The sequence below is a fragment of the Capricornis sumatraensis genome, chromosome 3, assembly GCF_032405125.1.
Source record: "Capricornis sumatraensis isolate serow.1 chromosome 3, serow.2, whole genome shotgun sequence".
In the NCBI taxonomy this organism is placed as follows: Eukaryota; Metazoa; Chordata; class Mammalia; order Artiodactyla; family Bovidae; genus Capricornis; species Capricornis sumatraensis.
In genome coordinates, this window is record NC_091071.1 from 28,002,340 (window position 1) to 28,023,225 (window position 20,886).

The 20,886-nt window shown below is 53.2% G+C and overlaps 1 protein-coding gene across 2 annotated transcripts in view; it reads left to right on the top strand.

Moving 5' to 3' along the window:
• MYH11 (myosin heavy chain 11) overlaps positions 1-20,886 on the top strand; it is a 127,067-nt gene that overhangs the window by 102,892 nt on the left and 3,289 nt on the right. For both annotated transcript variants that reach the window (XM_068967296.1, XM_068967295.1), the window contains 14 exons: positions 1,625-1,769; positions 5,317-5,523; positions 7,058-7,162; positions 7,251-7,403; positions 7,608-7,856; positions 9,838-10,050; positions 10,401-10,613; positions 10,847-11,008; positions 11,838-11,966; positions 12,269-12,357; positions 12,763-12,886; positions 13,322-13,530; positions 14,821-14,929; positions 15,009-15,181. In XM_068967296.1, the coding sequence (XP_068823397.1) occupies positions 1,625-1,769; positions 5,317-5,523; positions 7,058-7,162; positions 7,251-7,403; positions 7,608-7,856; positions 9,838-10,050; positions 10,401-10,613; positions 10,847-11,008; positions 11,838-11,966; positions 12,269-12,357; positions 12,763-12,886; positions 13,322-13,530; positions 14,821-14,929; positions 15,009-15,181 (2,280 nt within the window). The remainder of the gene's footprint in view (positions 1-1,624; positions 1,770-5,316; positions 5,524-7,057; positions 7,163-7,250; positions 7,404-7,607; positions 7,857-9,837; positions 10,051-10,400; positions 10,614-10,846; positions 11,009-11,837; positions 11,967-12,268; positions 12,358-12,762; positions 12,887-13,321; positions 13,531-14,820; positions 14,930-15,008; positions 15,182-20,886) is intronic.

Genomic DNA, 20,886 nt, shown 5'->3' on the forward strand with positions numbered 1-20,886 from the left:
GGAGATGATTAGCTACTTGGCATTTGGGAGTTTCCTGTTACTCAAAGAGGATAATTGGAAAAACTGGATTTTTTAATTATTTAAAAATTCTAATAATTTATTATATTTGATATTATAAAAACTAACATCAAGTCTAAATATAATAAAACATTTTAATATGTCTGAACCATGAAAATCAACTGGTGAGTTAAGTATGCTTAGTTTTTGAATTTATTTATTTTTAATTGAAAGATGGTTGCTTTACAATATTGTATCGGCTTCTGCCATACGTCAGCATGAATCGGCCATAGGTATGCATATGTCCCCCAACTCTTGAACCTCCCTCCCACCTCCCACCCCATCCTACCCCTCTAGGTTGTTACAGAGCCCCAGTTTGAGTTCCATGAGTCATACAGCAAATTCCCGCTGGCTCTCTATTAGACATATGGCAGTGGATGTTTCCATGTTACTGTCTCCATTCGTCCTACCCTCTCCTTCCCTCACCCCTTCTGTGTCCGTAAGTCTGTTCTCTATGTCTAATCATGCTTATTTTTAAATCTTGGCTTACATCACAGCAGCGTGCTGCGATTCATGGGGTCGCAAAGAGTTGGACACAACTGAGCGACTGAACTGAACTGAACTGACATCACAGTAGGAGGATATACTCAACTAGAGAATGACTTGAAAACTGTAGGAAAATTAGATACCAAAAGCATCGACCCCAGTCCCACCACGGTTAACATTTTGGGGAATTTCATTCCTGTCTTTTCCTGAGTGTGTATAAGTTTTGCATTAAATTTTCAAAATAATATTTATCAGATTGGCCTCACTTGAAGTGTCACTGCTAGCTAACTGACAATACCCAACCAAAAAGCAGAAACAAAAACGGGTCACCTGCTGGATAATGAATGCCGACTTCAGTGAAACTAGGTCATTTATTTATTCAGCAAACATGCAAGTGTGTTTTGAGTGCACCCTGTGTCAAGTGCTGTGCTAACATGGAGGTTTACTTCCCATGTTTTGGGTTTTGTGCTACATCACTGAGCTGGGCCTAGAAGCCAACACAACCTCCTGCCCCCTTTGCACTGGCCCAGAGCAGTGGCTCATAGCAGTGAACTCAGACTGTTTGGGTTCAAATTCTTGGTCAGTCACACAATGGTTTTAATACCTTGGGCAAGCTGCTCACTCTTTCTTAGCTTTTGTTTCCTCATCTGTAAAACAGAAATAATGATACACTTGCCTCTAAAAGTCACCTTGAATATTCTGTCAGATGACATATACCCAGAACTTAGGTCAGAGCTTGGTATATAGCATATCCTCAGTAAATAGAGCTAATGTTAATATTTACAGAACAGTCGCAACTCACTTTGCATTCTTCCAACAATATCATGTGTTTTATTTTGTGTATTTGTGTGTCGGCCCTGGGAGATTCTGGGAGGTAGCATGCTCCTCTTTTTTATAGCTACCTCCTTATTTTGAGGAAATTCCAGGTCCAGAGAGGTTAGGTGACTCACCTGAGGTCACACAGCTTGGGAGGGATAGCGACGAAGACTTCAGTTCCAGGTCCCAGGAGACCCCTCATGCCTCTGCACTGAGGCAAATCGCTGTCTCCTCCACTGCCAGCCTCTGTGTTCTTCCTGCCCAGGGCCAAGAGGGAGCAGGAGGTGACGATGCTGAAGAAAGCCCTGGACGAGGAGACGCGGTCCCACGAGTCCCAGGTGCAGGAGATGAGGCAGAAGCACACACAGGTGGTGGAGGAGCTCACTGAGCAACTGGAGCAGTTCAAGAGGGTGAGTCGCGATGGTATTTGGGGGACAATGAAATTCAGAGAATAGGTCAACAGCTTCAGGTAACGACATGTGAGTGTCTGCACTAGGGCCAATAACAAGCCACGGTGATTCTAATGAGAGTGATGGCACCCAGCATTTATGCTTACGGAGTATTATGTTGATTGATCTTTTCCACCACCCTCTGGGATGGGTACAATGAAGCCCCTTTGACACAAGAAGGAACTGAGGTCCAGAGTACCTAAAGGTCACACAGCTATTGACAGAGTCCCAGCAGTCTGCGTGCTCAAGTCGCTTCAATCATGTCTGACTCTTTGCAACCCCGTGGACTATAGTCCGCCAGGCTCCTCTGTCCATGGAATTCTCCAGGCAAAAATACCGGAGTGGGCTGCTGTGCCCTCCTCCAAAGGATCTTCCCAACCGAGGGTTTGAACCCGTGTCTCCTGCACTGGCAGGCGGGGTCTTTACCACCAGAGCCACCTGGGAAGCCCTGGCTCTGGGCTTATCTCTCAGCCTCTCCAGGGCAGGGTCTCCAGGTAGGCCCTTGTGGGTAAGCAGAGTTTAGCAAAATTCTGGGAAGGTAGCTGAACACTGAGGACAGTCTAGCCATCTTCATTTCTGTGCAGAGCGGAGCAAGACTGTCATCATTTGAGTGGCAAGACAGGGCTCCCTGGTTAGTTTGAGAATGGCTAGATCTAATCTTCCTCTGATGCTTGGCTATTTGGGGGTGCACAGGATCTGAGGCAGTTAACTAGCACTAAAATTCTGTGTATCCGGATCTTCCTCTCGCTTTGGAGAATGTGCTTGTGTATCATGCCCAGGGAAGAGCTTTTTTAGCTTATGACATCCTGCTAGGTGGCTTCTCTAAAAGTCTGAATTATACCACCGTCAGTGCTGCAGCTTTCCTCCAGAACTTTCTAGACTGAATGGCTGCTGTGTTCCCTAAGAATTGTTGGTGTTGGCATTAGTTTCTACCGCCAGTCAAGATGAATGTTTTTCAGGACTGCCCTGGTGATCAGCGGCTAAGGCTCTGTGCTCCCAGCGCTGGGGGCCTGGGTTTGATCCCTGATCAAGGAACTTGATCCCACATGCCTCAATCAAAAAGATCCTGCATACCACAGAAAGATCCCAGGTGCTGTAACTAAGAACCTGACTCAGCCAAATTCACCAGGGAATACCAACTAAGACCCAGCTCAGCCAAATCAATAAATATTAAAAAAAAGATAAATATTCTTCCATGAATTGGTTCACCACCAGTTCGATCATAATCTCATAATTTTCCCATATATTTAAATAACGCCGGCAACCCCTTGTATGGCGTTGAGTATATACCACTGTTCCAAAGTTTTACGGGCACCAACTCATTTAATCCCACCTGCGACCTTTGCTAAAATGCACATCTCCAGGCCTCACACTGAAACGCACTGCCCCTGACTGAACACCCTCACGCTCCAGGTGTCGCCTTGTCACTCGTCACGTGGGGTCTGAATATGACAAATGAGATCTTGCTGGTTTTATCTGTAACATGCATTTCCCCTTTCAATTGTCTTCTCTTTATTATGTTCAGAAGGGTTTTTTCTTTTCTTTTTTTTTTTCACTTTTTGGCCATGCCCTGTGACATGAGGGATCTTACTTCCCTGACCAGGGATCAAGTCTGAGCTCCTTGCATTGGAAGCATGGAGTCCTAGCCACTGGATCGCCATGAAGCTCCCAGAAATTATTTTTCAATTAATGAATTGTTTACCCCTGGCTGCCCTGGGTCTCTGCGGCCGCACTCAGGCTTTCTCTAGCTGCAGCACGTGGGGGCTCCTCTCTGGTTGCGGTGCGGGGGCTTTGCCTTGTGACGGCTTCTCTTGTCGTGAAGCAGAGGCTCTAGGGCGTGCGAGCCTCAGTGGTTGTGGCCCGTGGGCTTGGTTGGCCTGGACCGCACACGGAGTCTTCCCGGACCAGGGACAGGACCAGTGACCCCTGCATTGGCCGGTGGACTCTTAACCACTGGACCACCAGGAAGTCCCCGAGAAAGTTTTATTGTGATCGAAGTTGAATCCAAATGGGCTCTTCCCACCTGATGGAATGAGTCCTCCAGACAGTAGTAAGGTATTATGTGTCACTGTAAGTTTGGAAAGCTAATTGACCAGCGCTGAGCCAGGTGGTCATCCGAGATGAGCAGGCGCTGGGGGGCCTCTTTGCAGAGACTCAGCTGTTCTGGCCATCCATACCTGACCTGTATGAGCAGGAGGGGGCTCGGAACGCCTGCCCACCATCTCAGGAGCACTGAAAAGGGGGACTATTTTACCTCTAGCAACTTTTCAGATTGTTGGTGAAAACTTGTAGCACTGTTCCTACCTCGACTCCTCTTACACGTGTATAGTCACCACCATTCTGGGAAAAAGGTTTTAGGGGAGCCCAGGTCCCGTGAGGTCCCCCAGGGTCCTTGATATCAACCTGCACTGTTGCCTTAAGAGGCACTTTGTCCGTGTCTGAGGTCCTGGCAGCACTAAATGGACTCATCACCAGAGGACTGGCTCCTGAGGGTCCCTAGACACTGCACAGACCTGCCCAGGAGCTGAGGGGCGAGCCCACTGTTGCTTTCTCCACTCTCGGGACCCACACACTTTTCTCTCTTGCTCCTTTCCTCCTCCTATAGACCCAGGAGAAGGTCCCTCCTTTCTTCTGCTTTTTCCCCCAAACACTTTTTTTCTGAGAGAAACTCATATGCCTACAAGAGCTGTTTAGATAAAATAGCTTTCTCTAAACTTTCACAGAAATGACAGTGTACATCCAATGATAAATCAATGGACGATAGGGAGTGGTGGGGACTGGGGCTGAGTGGAGTGTGACTGCCCTGTTTACAGGGCCAGCTGCTACTCAGATCCAGCTGATTGTTCTCTTAGAGGAAGGCAAGACCTCTGTTTCCAGAGCTTTACTTTTTTTTTGGAAGTCAGACTTTAAATAGAGATGTATGCAGCAAAATTCACCAACCTTAAGTGTATATAGTTCAGTGAATTTTGACAAATGATTTAACCACCACCCAGTCATGAAACAGAACGTTCGATTTTTCAAATGAGAAGCTGGGAGCCCAGATTTTTATGCGATATTTCTTTTTATTTACCTGACTGTGCCAGGTCTTAGTTGTGGCATGTGAGATCTAGTTCCCCAACCAGGGATCAAACTCAGGCCCCCTGCATTGTGAGCGCCAAGTCCTAGCCACTGGACCACCAGGGACGTCCCTATGTAATATTTCTTTATTAAAATGTTAAAAGGTATAACATGAATCAAACAGGATGTGATAGCAGGGTTGATGCAGCCCGGGGGATGCTAGTTAGCAACCTCTGAGCTTTAGGAAAACAGAATCCAAAAGGTCTCACTGGTGATCGTGTGCTCCTCACTGCCCCGAGTCCCTCCCGTGAGCTGGGGAGCACAGGTCCCCGGACCTACCAAGGGAAGGGGAGGCAAAGAGGAAGATCCCCCGCTAGCACAGGTCCTTATCTTAAAACACTCTGCCAGCCATGGGCCTAACACCTTCTTTCCCCTCTGCTTCTCTGGCTAGGCCAAGGCCAACCTGGACAAGAACAAGCAGGCACTGGAGAAAGAGAACGCAGAACTGGCTGGAGAGCTGCGAGTCCTGAGCCAGGCCAAGCAGGAGGTGGAACACAAGAAGAAGAAGCTGGAGGTGCAGCTGCAGGAGCTGCAGTCCAAGTACAGTGACGGGGAGAGGGTCCGGGCCGAGCTCAACGACAAGGTCCACAAGCTGCAGGTGAGGCGACTTCATTGGGACTGTCTCTGAAGGATGGGGTTCTTCCAGCTAATGAAGCCTCTGTTCATTTCCTTGAGTTACATTCCATGGTTGCCTTATTCTGTTTAACCTCTAAAAACTCCTACCTGCTCATTCAAAATGAGTATTTATTGAGTGCCTGCTGTATGCCAGGTGCTGTGTTTAATCCTGAGATACAACAGCAAGGAAGAAGACAAACACTGTCCCTGCCCCCAGAGAACTCCAGCCCAGTGCAAGGAAAGACATTAATAACAATGAAGATGAATATGAAATGATGCTGGGAAGCAGAGACACATACTGCAATGAATATAAATAATACAAGGGCCTGGGCCTGTGGGCGGAGGAGTCAAGGAAGGCTTCCCTAAGAAGGATGTATAGTCTGACAGATGACAAGTCTGTCTACTTACAGGCAGGGAATAGCATGTGCAAAGGCCCAGGACTAAGGGAGAAGTCAGAAGAGATCACGTAAGGCCAGTAGAGCTAGAATGATAAATCTGATGGACGATAGGGGATGGTGGAGACTGGGGCCAAGGGGAGTTAACAGGAAGGGGAAGGTACGTGGCACGAAATGGGACTGGAGCAGGTTGGTGCCAGAAGACACAGGGCCTTCAAGGCCCTATTATATATGCATCTTGGCCTTCACGCTGAGTGATGGGAAACCACTGATGGGTTTTAAGCTGAAGAGTGACATGGTCTGTTGGTCTTTGGTTTTGATTAGCTTTGAACAGACATTTGGACTAACTCTCCATTCATGGAATATGGCCTACCTTTTGATAAATATTTAATGCACTCAGAGCCTGGGACAAGGATACAGGACAGCATGAAGTATGAGTTTTTCCACACACAGCTGAGCACAAGGGTTTTGCTATCCTAACACAAACAACATCCTGGAGGAATGAAGATCATTTATATCCTCACTGTAAATGGGAGGGGGACGGATGGTGGGCTGGTGTCTCTGAAAGGACTTGTTCAGAGATACCAGGGCCTGGAGTAAAAGGCAGAGGAAAGGTAGAGAGAGCTTTCTACCGTCAGTGCCTGCGTCTATGGCTTTGCCGTAAGGGTGAGTGAAAGGGCAAAGAGCAGGGGTGAGGAAGGGGTGGGAGGGACAGGACCCTTGGATATGGAGGCGCCCCCTGCAGCCTCCTCCCTCACTTTAGGGATCGGGTGAGTCCAGACCGCTGCTCAGTGTCTGGACCTGCAAACCTGCTCTTCATGTTTGCCAACCTTGGCAAGGCTCCAGGATCCATGTGGAGGGGTCAGGGCCCAATGAGTACAGTCCAACCACAGTATAACAGGGCTCTCACAGGCTCTCAGAACCAGAGGCTACCAGAGATGGCAACCTGTAGGAATGTCCTTCCCTCCCCACCAGGAGGGACCATGAGCAGGCCCCTTAGCTCATGGGAAGCTCTCAATCAGTCGACACCCCAAGGCTGATCACCGAGTACAGAGAGCCCCTCTTACTTAAGGACAATCCTGTCCTGGATGATCCAACTAACCAGTCTCCGGGCGCCCACAGAATGAAGTGGAGAGTGTCACGGGGATGCTCAACGAGGCAGAGGGCAAGGCCATCAAACTGGCCAAGGATGTGGCGTCCCTTGGCTCCCAGCTCCAGGACACCCAGGTGGGTATCGGGCCATGTCACCTAGAGGCACCTGGGGTACGGCCTTCCTGGGGGTGGGCTCCTGGACTTCTGCGTGTCCTTTCTGTAGGAGCTGCTTCAAGAAGAAACCCGGCAGAAGCTCAACGTGTCCACCAAGCTGCGCCAGCTGGAAGATGAGAGGAACAGCCTGCAGGAACAGCTGGACGAGGAGATAGAAGCCAAGCAGAACCTGGAGCGCCACATCTCGACCCTGAACATCCAGGTGCCCACTGCGTGTCTTTGCCCTGGAGGGTAGATCAATGGCTCAAATGTGATTGTGGTAGAACGGCGGCACCATTTTGCTTGACTCACTGGCTCCCCCTGCTGTTGATTTTATTTAGTGATGGTCATGGCTTCTCAAGGGCACAGGGCTGGGACTCCCTTATCCCCGCCTCCTCTCATCCCAACCTGGACCCTGCCTTTTCAGCTCTCCGACTCGAAGAAGAAGCTGCAGGACTTTGCCAGCACCGTGGAATTGCTGGAAGAGGGCAAGAAGAAGTTCCAGAAGGAAATCGAAGGCCTGACCCAGCAGTACGAAGAGAAGGCAGCTGCTTATGACAAACTGGAAAAGACCAAGAACAGGCTTCAGCAGGAGCTGGACGACCTGGTTGTCGATTTGGACAACCAGCGACAACTGGTGTCCAACCTGGAAAAGAAGCAGAAGAAGTTTGATCAGGTAGGGGCTGGAGGGCCCTCCCCTCTGCTCACGGACCCTGGCTGGGGGGTGGGGGTCCAGGTCTGCAGAACATCCGGGGTGGCTGCTGCGTGTCTGGCAGCATCCCATCCTGGCTTTGCTGGCCATGATGGAAGGCTGGCCGGCTTGGGTGAGGCTCCTCGAGGGGTCAGTGAGGACAGTGGCGAAGCCTCAGTGGCCGTGACTTCCCAGGTTCCACGACCACCACAAGGGCCATCTAGAAACCAGTCATGCCTTGTGTTCTAGCCCTGATAAGGAATGAGGTTTACTGATTTTACTCACTCAGTGAGTGTTTGTTGGGCGCCTACTGAGGATTCCAATTAAAGTATCTATCCTTGAAATACCACTGTTCCTTAACATCTCATCACGAAGAATCTTGAGCACATAGCAAAGCGGAAAGCCTTGTACTGTGAACACCTGGACACTCACCACCTTGATTCAGTCATTAAGGCCTTACCCTGACTTGGGGCTTCCCTGGTGGCTCAGATGGTAGAGGATCTGCCTGGAATGCAGGGACCCTGATTTGATCCCTGTCTGGGTCAGGAAGATTCTCTGGAGAAGGAAATGGCAACCCACTCCAACATTCTTGCCTGGAGAATTCCATGGACAGAGGAGCCTGGCAGGCTACAGTCTATGGGGTCGCAAAGGGTTGGACACGACTGAATGACTAACACTTCACTGACTTTATCACATGCTTCTTCATGAGTGTATTACATCTCTCATTTGTATCTTATCTGTTAGTTGCACTTAAAAGCAAATTACAGACGACTGTACATCACCCTCTAGATACCTCCACACTGCATATAAACTAGGGTTCATTTTTCAAAATATTTTTTCTTCCCGTGAAGTAAAATTACATACAATGAAATACATAAATCTTAAGTATACACTCACTGAGTTCTGATAAATGCACACACCTGTATGACCCAAACCCCTAAATACCAGCTTTTAATATGTGTTACTCAGAGTCAGTAAATATTTTTTGGTTTACATGTGACTCAGGGCTTATTCCAAAAATCAACTTGGGGATGGAATTTTGGGATTCTTTTCTTCCAGCCATCCCTTCTCTGTGCTGACAGCTTGTTCTTAGTGCTTCTTATCTGCTGGTTCATTATCTGGTCCAGGGTCTGAGACTGCTCTATTATTTTCCCGTCACAAACAGCGGAGGGTTTTTGTGTTGACTGCTGCTGGGAGGCCCTGTCGTGTGCCCATCTTTGCTGGGCTCTGGCAGTCTGGGTTTTGGACGCTACAGTGAATACTGCTCTTTCCTGTTGTTGTTGTTTAGGTGCTCAGTCATGTCCAGCTCTCTGCGACCCCTTGCACTGTAGCCCACCAGGCTTTTCTGTCCATGGGATTTCCCAGGCAAGGATGCTGGAGTGGGTTGCCAGTTCCTTCTCCAGGGGATCTCCTTGTCCCAGCGATCCAACCCAAGTCTCCTGCATTGGCAGAAGGATTCTTTTCCACTGAGCCACCAGGGAAGACCCTCTGTTTCTAAAGATGAGGTTAACGTCAGAATGGGCTTCTCTTGGAGCTGCTTCCCCAGGCAGAGGGTGTGTGCAAACCCATCCACATATTCACCACTTCTCTACTCATAGGGTGGCTCACAGGGTACTTCTGTAAGGGAGTGACTGTGGCCTTGAAACAAAAGAATAACTGGCCTCTGGCAGGATTAAGTGTCACCCTGACCTTGGTCACAGTGGAACAACATGGGCAGCATTAGTGATTTCTAAGCACAAATACGGCAAATGCTGGCTCTGCAAAGCTGACCTAGAAGTCGGCAAGCAGGACTGTTATAAACTATTTGCATAGATATGTGACCTCCTCCCAGCTGTACCAGGATGAGTTCAGCTTCACCAGGATGAGTTCAGCTGCACACAAGGCTTCTTCCCCATATTTGCAGTTAAATGCCGCCGACCCTCGGGCATGCCTAGAGCTCACCTCTGGGTCTTTTGCTGTGTTGCAGTTGTTGGCCGAGGAGAAAAACATCTCTTCCAAATATGCGGATGAAAGAGACAGAGCCGAGGCAGAAGCCAGGGAAAAGGAAACCAAAGCCTTGTCACTGGCGCGGGCCCTCGAGGAAGCCTTGGAAGCCAAAGAAGAGCTCGAGAGGACCAACAAGATGCTCAAAGCCGAGATGGAGGATCTGGTTAGCTCCAAGGACGACGTGGGCAAGAATGTAAGTGGCTCTTCATCGTCTTTGCTTGTCCATGTCCCTCCGCCCCCGACCCTCTCTGCTAGTTATCAGTCCACAGGTAAAGGAGGGGGCCCCATGCCTCATTCACGGAAAGCAATAATCAGAAACTGAAGGGAGTCCCTTGGGCTGATGCAAAGAGGGGGCCAGCCTTGGGCTGTTGGGAACAGCCTTTGGAGGTAAGGTCCGAGTCAAGGGTTCCGAGAGGAAGGCTGTGGTCTGGACTCCTGGTCTTGCATCCTGGGGGTATCAAAAGCCACCTCCTGGACCATGATGAGCTGCCCATCACTGGGGGCTGCCCAACCATCTTCATGACATCACCCCTCACATCAAAGGTCCATGAGCTGGAGAAGTCCAAGCGGGCCCTGGAGACCCAGATGGAGGAGATGAAGACCCAGCTGGAAGAGCTCGAGGACGAGCTGCAGGCGACGGAAGACGCCAAGCTGAGGCTGGAGGTCAACATGCAGGCCCTTAAAGTACAGTTTGAGCGGGACCTCCAGGCACGGGATGAGCAGAATGAAGAAAAGCGGAGGCAACTCCAGAGGCAGGTAACCCATGGCGGGGAGAGAGGGGAGGGGGGCGGGGAAAGAGGGGAGGGGGGCGGGGCCAGCCGGCATTCCTTCCTTCCGCCACCACTTCCTGGCTTCGTGGAAACTTTGATTTCTCCCCTGCAACCCGGGGATGGGAAGCCCACCTTCGGTGGTGGTGCAAACCTGGGCCCTGGGGGAAGGGATCCGAGGGGCGGCCCTGCCCTGCAGCACACGTTGCTGGCCTCTCCCAGCTCCACGAATACGAGACGGAACTGGAAGACGAGAGGAAGCAACGCGCCCTGGCGGTGGCAGCCAAGAAGAAGCTGGAAGGGGATCTGAAGGACCTGGAACTGCAGGCCGACTCGGCCGTCAAGGGGAGGGAGGAAGCCATCAAGCAGCTGCGAAAACTGCAGGTGGGTGACGCCCCAAGGACCAGGGAGGTCGGGTCCACAGCCATGGTTGGACGCAGCCTCCTCCTGTCGCTGGTGCCTGGTCACCTGGTGCTTTTCCATCACGCTTTTGCTTTGGGAGCTGTTTCCTGCCCTGGGGGCGGAGGTGGTGAGGTCACCCTCCACCTGGTGACCTCCACCCTCCTCCCCAGGTGGAGCAGCTGAGCAACAGCCAAACACTATCCTTAGGTGTTTGGCTCTGGGGTTCCCTGGTGGCCCAGATGGTAAAGAATCTGCCTGTAATGCAGGTTCTATCCCTGGTTGGGAAGATTCCCTGGAGAAGGGAATAGCAACCCACATCAGTATTCTTACCTGGAGAATTCCATGCTCAGAGGAGCCTGGCGGGCTATACAGTCCATGGGGTTGCTGTGAAGAGTCAGACACCACTGAGAGGCTAACACTCAGACCTCAGCACTGTTTCTTAGGTCTGTGGAGCCCGTCCAGAGACCCCAGGCAGCCGCCTGTGGCCAAGGGCTTTGTGGTTAAATGGTGGGAAAGCCTAGGCTTCCCTGGTGGCTCTGACGGTCAAGAATCTGCCTGCAACGCAGGAGACCCAGGTTCAATCCCTAGGTTGGGAAGATCCTCTGGAGAAGGAAATGGCAACCCACTCCAGCATTCTTGCCTGGAGAATCCCCTGGACAAGGAGCTGGCAGGCTACAGTCCACAGGGTTGCGAGGAGTTGGACTCGACTGAGCAACTGACCCATACACTCAGGCTGGCACAGAAAGGTAATCTGGGCCACAGGACCCAGTGAGTAAGGACTTCTTAGCTGGTCCTGCCTGTCCTCATGCAGGCTCAGATGAAGGACTTCCAGAGAGAGCTGGAAGACGCCCGCGCCTCCCGGGACGAGATCTTTGCCACGGCCAAAGAGAATGAGAAGAAAGCCAAGAGCCTGGAGGCAGACCTCATGCAGCTACAGGAGGTAAAGCCTTCTCCACACTGTGGGGGCCGTGACGGGGGGGCCCTGGGCACCCCGGGCTCGGGCACCCACATTCAGCATCCCACAAGTGAGGGCCCCGTAGCATGGGCATGGAAAAACACGGGGTTTTCTTGCTGACGAATCTGCAGGCCTCCCCCCAAGCTCAGAGGAGGCCACGCCATTTTCAAGGATGGCCATGGAGGCGGCCGGGGGCCTGCTGCTGGGAGCGGGGTAGATGCTTGGGTGGGGTGCAGACCCTCCTGACAGGCAACTGGTTTCCTTCCTCCCCGCCTCCCACCATCCAGGATCTAGCAGCGGCTGAGAGGGCTCGCAAGCAGGCGGACCTGGAGAAGGACGAGCTGGCGGAGGAGCTGGCCAGCAGTGTGTCAGGGAGGTAGGAGCCGCCTGGGGAGAAAGGGGTCCCTAGACTCACATGATGAGAGAAGCATTCAGAGGAGGCCTCCTGGACCGTATGTTAAGGCTGAACGTGATAGCACGTTCAGCTGAGCTTATGACAGGGGACATGTGTTTTTCACACCCTATTTGGGGGTGTAGTCTGGTGGGGGCGGGGCATCTGGGGATGTTGGGGAGGAGGGAGCTGGTCCTTATCTCAGGCCTGGCTTTCTAACACCAGCTGGCTCCCTGCTTCCCAGCTGTGTGAGTCTGCACAAGCCTCTAAGCCTCTCTGACTGAGTCTTGATTGTAAAAGAGGACGACCTGGAGGCATTGCTCCTCCAAGGGAGGGAGCTGCCTAAGCCAGGGGAGGCTGGAGGTCCCAGGGCGGCTGCCTTTCCCTTAGAAACGCACTGCAGGACGAGAAGCGCCGCCTGGAGGCCCGGATCGCACAGCTTGAGGAGGAGCTGGAGGAAGAGCAAGGCAACATGGAGGCCATGAGTGACCGCGTCCGGAAGGCCACGCAGCAGGTGGGGGCTGGGGCAGCCCGGACCTGCCCTGGGACAGGCTCCTGTGTGCCAGGCCCAGGCCGGGGGCGGGTCGAGGCCGGAGAGTAGGGACCCGGCTCATCCGCTCCGGAGCACCCACGCCCTCCTCTCCGGTCACCCCAGCACCTGGCCTGCAGGGCCTCCCGTGGTGGCTCCCTCCAGCAGACGAGGCTCACCCAGAAGGGCTTGGCGGTCTCCTTCCTGCATTTTCCTTAGCTCCCACCTCCTGACAGTGAGCACCCCTCCACCATCGTCACTGGGGACCCGTTGTGGAACCGGCGTGGCACTGAGATGTGGCCTGGAAGGGCTGCCCCTTGGCTGAGCCTTGAAGGACGGCCAGGGAGGGGCTGGGTGCTGGAGGGGAGGGAGGGGGTTTCTGGGCGCCCTCCACCTGGTGACCTCCACCATCCTCCCCAGGCAGAGCAGCTCAGCAATGAGCTGGCCACGGAGCGCAGTGCAGCCCAGAAGAATGAGCACGCGCGGCAGCAGCTTGAGCGGCAGAACAAGGAGCTGCGGAGCAAGCTGCAGGAGATGGAGGGGGCAGTCAAGTCCAAGTTCAAGTCCACCATCGCGGCCCTGGAGGCCAAGATCGCACAGCTGGAGGAACAGGTGGAGCAGGAGGCCAGGTACGGGGGCTGGGGGGGCCGTCGAGCAGCACCCCGAAGACCGCCTGCTTGCCAGCGAGTGGTGGGGGCGTGGAGGGGTCAGCCAGCCTTCCTGGACATCAGCTCTGGCCAAGAATTGGCTCAGAGGTGCCCGCGCGGCAGCTGTGCTGGGTGAACTGAGTGAGAACATGGGCAGGCACTGTGCCCCGAGTGAGCCTCTGAGATGCTAGCTGCTCTAAGCGGCCGGACTCCTCAGTGACGTCAGCCAGGCTTCCTGGGAGCTCCCGGGACTTTGCCTAACCCGTGTCTGCAGGCTGTCATGCTAACGGGTACAGCAGACATTCAGGTCCTCGGCCCCTTCGGCACCCACAGTCATGGGCAGGCTGCTCGCTTACACGCGGTCCCTGAGCTGACCATCAGACAGGGTCTAGATCCTTACACTGTTTTTGCCTTTTTTTGTGGCTACTTCATAGGAAAGTCATGTGCCACAACAGTTCATCAATTTAAAGCATGCGGCTCAGTGTTGGGGGGGTGCTCGGTCGCTCAGTCGTGTCCAACCCTTTGCAACCCCATGAACTGTAGCCCGCCAGGCTCCTCTGCCCATGGAATTCTCTAGACAAGAATACTGGAGTGGGTAGCTGTTCCCTTCTCCAGGGCTCTTCCCGAGGGGATCGAGTCCGGGTCTCCCACAATGCAGGGGGATTCTTTACCATCTGAGCCACCAGTGCAGTTCAGTGGCCCCCAGTGTACAGCTCACAGGCACACCTTCTCTACAGTCAACCGCGGCACGTTAAGAAGAACCAGTAAGAAGCCTGTGTCCTCAGCCATCACCCTCTATTTCGCATCCCCGGCTCCAGGCAACTGCTCATCTACTTCCTGCCTCTATTGTCTATTCTGGACATTTCGCAAAGTGGGGGCATACAACACAGGGCCGCTTGTTAAGACTGGCTTTCTTTCACTGAGCATGCTTCCAAGGTTCTCCCGCACTGTAGCCAGGGTCAGCACGGCATTCCTTTTCATGGACGATTTCTCAGAATGAGCTCTGATTCGGGCTCAGGAAAAGTGCCCATGTGGGGACTTCCCTGGTGGCCCTTAATGGCTAAGACTCTGTGCTCCCAATGCAGGAGGGACAAGGGTTCAGTCCCAGGTCAGAGAACTAGATCCCACATTCCACAGCTAAGACCCAGTGCAGCCAAATAATTTAATTAAAAAAAAGGAAAGTGCCCACATGGGTGAGGCTGGTTGGGTTCACATACTGGCTGCAGGGAGGCCCTCCCCATCTGAACCTTCCCTGCTTGCCCGTGTACGCAGAGAGAAACAGGCGACCGCCAAGTCACTGAAGCAGAAGGACAAGAAGCTGAAGGAGGCCCTGCTGCAGGTGGAGGATGAGCGCAAGATGGCAGAGCAGTACAAGGAGCAGGTAACCGCGCCCCGGCCCCCTGCCCAGCCCTGCAGGCCCCGCCACACCCCCGCCTGACCCTCGGGCCGCCCCTTGCCAGGCCGAGAAAGGAAACTTGAGGGTCAAGCAACTCAAGAGGCAGCTGGAGGAGGCAGAGGAGGAGTCCCAGCGCATCAACGCCAACCGCAGGAAGCTGCAGCGCGAGCTGGATGAGGCCACGGAGAGCAACGAGGCCATGGGCCGCGAGGTGACGGCGCTCAAGAGCAAGCTCAGGTGAGGCGCCAGCCTCCGGGGGCCTCGGGTCACACACTGGGCATGCAGCGTGGCCTGAAACGCCCACAGTGGCTCAGAGGCCCTCTCCCCGGAGCCGCTCAGCTCACTGTGTGTACAGCACCAGCTGTATGCAGCACCAGCCTGTGCTGGATGTGGGGGGGGCTCAGGTTACGGGGGCCCTGCCTTTGAGCGGCTCCCCTTCTGTTCCAACAACCAGTCCCTTCCCGTCCTCCTGGCGAGGAGCAGGAGAACCAGGCGATGTCTCCCTGTCTCCTGAGGTACTTCTTCTCTGTGTCAGGACATTGGCAGACTCCCTTCTCTCTTCCCCTCTCTTCTGGACTCTCTCTTCCTTGCTCTTCCTAACTCAGGGTTTCTCTGCTCGATCGCCATCCAGGGCTGAACAACTCTTTATCGTGGGCTTCCCTGGTAGCTCAGACGGTAGAGAATCTGCTTGCAATTCAGAAGACCCAGGCTCAATCCCTGGGTTGGGAAGATCCCCTGGAGAAGGGCGGGGCAACCCACTCCAGTATTCTTGCCTGGAGAATCCCATGGACAGAGGAGCCTGGTGGGCTACCGTCAGTCCAGGGGGTCGCAAAGAGTCGGATGTGACTGAGGGACTGTCATGGGCTGGCCTGTGCCCTGCAGGACGCTGAGCAGCACTCCTGGCCTCCGCAAGCTAGATGCAATGGCACGTCCCCTGATGTCCCTGGGGGGTGCTGTTGCCCACAGTCGAGCCCCTCTGCCCTAAGTGGGCGGGGTTGTTTTCTCTCCTACCCCTGAACCTCTGGGCCTGAAGGCGGTAGGTGCTTCCTGCTCCGCAGGGCAACTTCCAGCCCCTGGTCCACCCAGTTCCCTGAAAGGCCTAGCTCCACGCTTTCCGTGTCATCCATCCACACCCTGCAGGTGGGTGATCCAGCTTCAAGTCCATGACCTTCTCTCCTCCAGGGCCCTGCCACTTGCCCGCACTCCCGCTAATTCTCAGCCCTAACCTGACCTTCAGGCATTACGTCATCAGCCCGCCACCACCTTTCTTCAGCTCTCCCCTCTGTCTCCACCGGTGTCTTGCACCCCTCGGCTCATTCTGTCGCAGCCCCACTGACCGCACAGTTACAATCAGCCTCTCCCACATCCTCCGCACTCTGGTCCCTCTTCCTGCTGTGCTGGGCTCACTTGGTTAAAATACAACCCACATGAAATCCAACTGCCAACCTTCTGCAGCGCAAAGCTGTGCAAGAAAGCCAACAGGAGCGCTGCCCCTTCACTGAGAAACGTGCCGTTGAGACACCAAGCTGACCTCACTTAGTGCTGCCGGGACTTTCCCCTCCCTCACCCTCCACCCCTCTCTCAGCCTCCCCCACCCCTCCCCCTTCCCCACCCTCTCACCCTTCCCCTCTCCCCTCACCCCTCCCTCATCCTCTCACCTCACCCACTTCAGTTCAGTTCAGTCGCTCAGTCATGTCTGACTCTTTGCGACCCCATGAATCGCAGCACGCCAGGCCTCCCTGTCCATCACCAACTCCCGGAATTCACTCAAACTCACATCCATCGAGTCAGTGATGCCATCCAGCCATCTCATCCTCAGTTGTCCCCTTCTCCTCCTGCCCCCAATCCCTCCCAGCATCAGAGTCTTTTCCAATGAGTCAACTCTTCGCATGAGGTGGCCAAAGTACTGGAGTTTCAGCCTCAGCATCATTCCTTCCAAAGAACACCCAGGGCTGATCTCCTTTAGAATGGACTGGTTGGATCTCCTTGCAGTCCAAGGGACTCTCAGGAGTCTTCTCTGACGCCACAGTTCAAAAGCATCAATTCTTCAGTGCTCAGCCTTCTTCATAGTCCAACTCTCACATCCATACATGACCACTGGAAAAACCATAGCCTTGACTAGACGGACCTCAACCCACTTAGGCACCTGCTTTTCACCCTCCCTGAACTTACTCCCTCTGCCATCCTCAGTCTCCGCTGATGACTTCGCTTCCTCTTTAACTGAAAAAAGGAAACCATCGTGAAGTATAAACAAGCCCCCACTTCTCCAGACCTCCCTACATCTGTGCTCATTTCCTCTACTTTTCCCTCCATTTCTGTGCTCAACTGTCCAGCACCAACTGAGGCCAACCCCACCACTAGACCCCTCACCCTCTTGTTTAACCAAGGACGTTGCTCCTGAAAGTCTTACCCTTCTTCTTCCCTGTGATATATTCTCTCTCGCTGAGTTGCTCCATTAGCCGAACAAACCCAACCCCACTTCCCTGCGGCCTGTTGCCATAAAACTCCCCATTTGGTAGCTTGTGTGGTGCCTCCTCGCGGGCGCTGCCCTTCCTGCTTTTCTGGCCGCCCTTCACCTCTTCTGCTGGTGCTGCATCTTAAAGGCCAATTGCTGCTGGTCTGCCCAGACTGCCATCCTGGTCCTGTCTCCATCTCCACCTCTGCTCACTCCTCAGGTGAATCTCAACCAGCCTGGTGGCTTTGGAATTCCATCCACAGCTAGTGACTTCCTAGTTTATCTCTGCCCAGACTTCCTGGGATTCCAGACTTCCTCAACCTTCCTATTCAGTGCCTAACAGGCAGCCCACACCCAAACACACCCTAACCTGAGGCCTGACTGAACCCCCTCATCCCCAAACTAGCTCCTTGCACAGTCCTCCCCGGTTCAAAGCTGCTGTTAACCTAGGCCAGAAGCCTGCCTTATTTTTCTCTCCATTAGACCATGCATCCAAGCTGTTGAGAAGTCCAGTCAACTTTCCCTTAAAAAATACTCTGCATCCAGAATCCAACCACTTCTTGCCACCTGGTCCAACCTACCCTCTCCTCCCATCTAGACGACTTTCTCAGCCTCCTCGTGGGCCTCTCATGTCCATACTGGCCTCTTATAGTCTGTTCTCAACGCAGAAATGGTGTGGGATCATGCCCCTCCTTTGTTTCGAGCCCTTCATGGGCTCCCATCTCGCTCAAAGTAACATCTTGACAACGGTCCGTTCCACTAGGCCCTGCATGGTCTCTGTCCTCTGCCTCCTAAATTACCCCTCCACCTCTTCATCTTCTGACTCAGGGCCCTTGCACTGGCTGCTGTCTCTGCCTGGAATGCTCTTCCCGCAGCTCATTGCAATAGCTGCCCCCTCCTTCCCTTCCTTCAGGTGTTTGCTCATCCATGTGATCAGAACTTCCTGCCTCACTCCCTGACATTCTCCTCTCTCTTACCCACCTGTCATCGTGAAGCCTGTTATTCTTTTGCTTATCTCACACAGTCTGTCCTCACTCTTGGCCTGCAAGGCCATAAACACAGAGGCGGTGTCTGCTTATTCATCCCCAGTGTCTGGGCACGAAATAAAACCTTCAATCGTTGAGTCAGAGATGATGTTTCTTCCACCTCAGCCATTCTCACACCACCTTCCCCATTTTGCCTTAGTCCCCTACCACCTGTACTTTTGCCGACTAGAAAGTATCTAGTATTTGAAATTTACTGTGTAAACCATACACGTCTCTATTCACAAATGAAACCTACCTCCCCTGTATTGTTAAACCAGGGTCCCTTGCATCAACAGGTCACAATCAAGTTAAACACAGTGAAAACAAACAAAACAACAGTGAGTTCTAGCTATTGTGGCCACAAGCTGATGACTGTGACCCGAAGGCCGACTTCTCATTAAAAAGGCAATAACAAAAAAACCACATTAGCACCAAACAGACTCTCTGACATAATTAGACTCTCTGACATAATTAGATGTATTTAAAGAGTGGAAAGGGGAACCCCTTTCTCACGGTGCAATTAAGCAATCCAAGGGCATGCCTGGGAACCCTCTGAAATCACCTGGCATCTCAGCTCCAGACCCTGAGAACCACTCTAGGAGATGAGGGGAAGCCTGAACCGCTTTCACAAGGAAGGAGTGAGCAGCTGGCTCCGAGCACAGGCGTTCAGGAAGGAGCCCCCTGCCCGTGCGAGGTGGTGGGCGGGTGGCGTGTCCCCACTGCTGGAGCCCCCAGAGCCGTCTGCTGCTGACTGGATGCTGCCCTTCCATGGACATGCGCTGAGCAGTGGGGCGCACTCAGCCACCCCAGCTCTCTTGCCATTTTGTTGTCACTGTCCCTATCTTGGGACTGATGTCTTTCTTTCTTATTTTTTAATTTTTAAAATCTTTAGGCTGCACTTCAAGGCTTTATGGGATCTTAGTTCCTGGAACAGAGACTGAACCCAGTCCTTGGCAGTGAGAGCTCAGAGTGCCAACCACTAGACCACCAGGGAATTCTTGGGACTGGTCATTCGTGCAGCACAAGTCGACCATCCCTTCTGGATTCTGCCCCAGATAACTGACCCTTCTCAGGGCCGTATGGGCTATTAGACCACACATTTTTTACAGTTAACATAAGCATACACGCACATATGGGTGGAAGACAGCTCCCACCTTTGCTGCCTTCTCTGAGTCCTCCAAACGTGCAAAAACCCAAGATCAAGCACAAGAGCTGTGAGTGAGGTTCGCAAGCCTAGCCAGCTTCTCCATGAGCAAGGAATTACAACGCACGTTTCACAGATTTTACCAGCCCGATACATCGCAATGCAAGCCCTCATTAGAGCCTGACCAATGCACCCATCCCTCCCCAGACTGCCAGGCATCTCCACGTGAGCCGCCCAGGTGCCCGCCTCTACCTCCTGGCTACGGGTGTGAGAGGCAGTGGAGACAGTCACGGTAATGGAACGACAGGCTGCTGCAGGCTCCTTGCCTGGAGCTGTTCAGGTTCTGGTCTCACAAGGATCTTCTGGCCTAGCTTACTCAGATTCCTTTACCTTCCTGAAGAGAAATGCAGAAGGGGAGAAAGCCATTAAGCCTACGTTCTTTAAGCTCTGAAGGACAGAAAGTGCTTTTTAATTGGGAAAAAACAAACCACTTGTCCCTTTGTGTGCCAGCTTCCCTGAGTGCTTGGTGGCTGCAGGCGCTCCGCTGTAAGGGTCCTTAAAAGTGGCTGTAACTACTGGATTGAAGCAAACGCCTTTAATGATTAAACTCGCACTTGAACAGGAGGATGGTAACCACCGGGGCCTCTCTCTCTCTGTTTCAGAGGCCCCCTCCCCCAGGAAACTCCGCAATGACTCACCAGGTATCATGCCTGCAGCTTCGCGGCTCGTGTGTGTGTGTGGCTCCTGGTTTCCATTTCCTTTCTGCCAGCGCCACCCCCCTGCACCGTCTCCCTGTCCCCCTTTGTGGGCCCTCCCAAACTTCTGAGATGTCTACAAAGTCCAAAGGCTTAGGGATCTTAGCTTCAAAACGGTCTTTCATCAAAACCAACATGCACCCAAACATGCATCTTCACAAAGTCTCCTTCCTTCCTCTCGCTTGGGCGTTTGACGTGGCACTGATGTGGCCTGTCACACCGCGTGCTGACAAGTTTAGAGGCTGTTTTGCGTGGCTTGGAGGGTTCTTACCTGGGTGGCAGGCCCCTCGTACACAATGAGGCCACAGCTGGGCCGTGTGTGCCCCCTCATCCGGCTCAGGCACCTTGCTGAGCAGAGGCACCAGCACCATCGTCCGAGTACCTTCCTGGAGAATGGCTCCCATCGGCTGGCCTGGTTCACAATTCGGAGTGAGCCAGGCACGGGGTTGTGGTGGCCCCCAGCCACAGGGCCCCTGGGCTGGGGTTTCCACACATGTGTGCGAGCGAATGAGCTCTCATCCCGACGTCTCACCCTCACTAGGGCTGCGTGGGGCTTCAGCAAG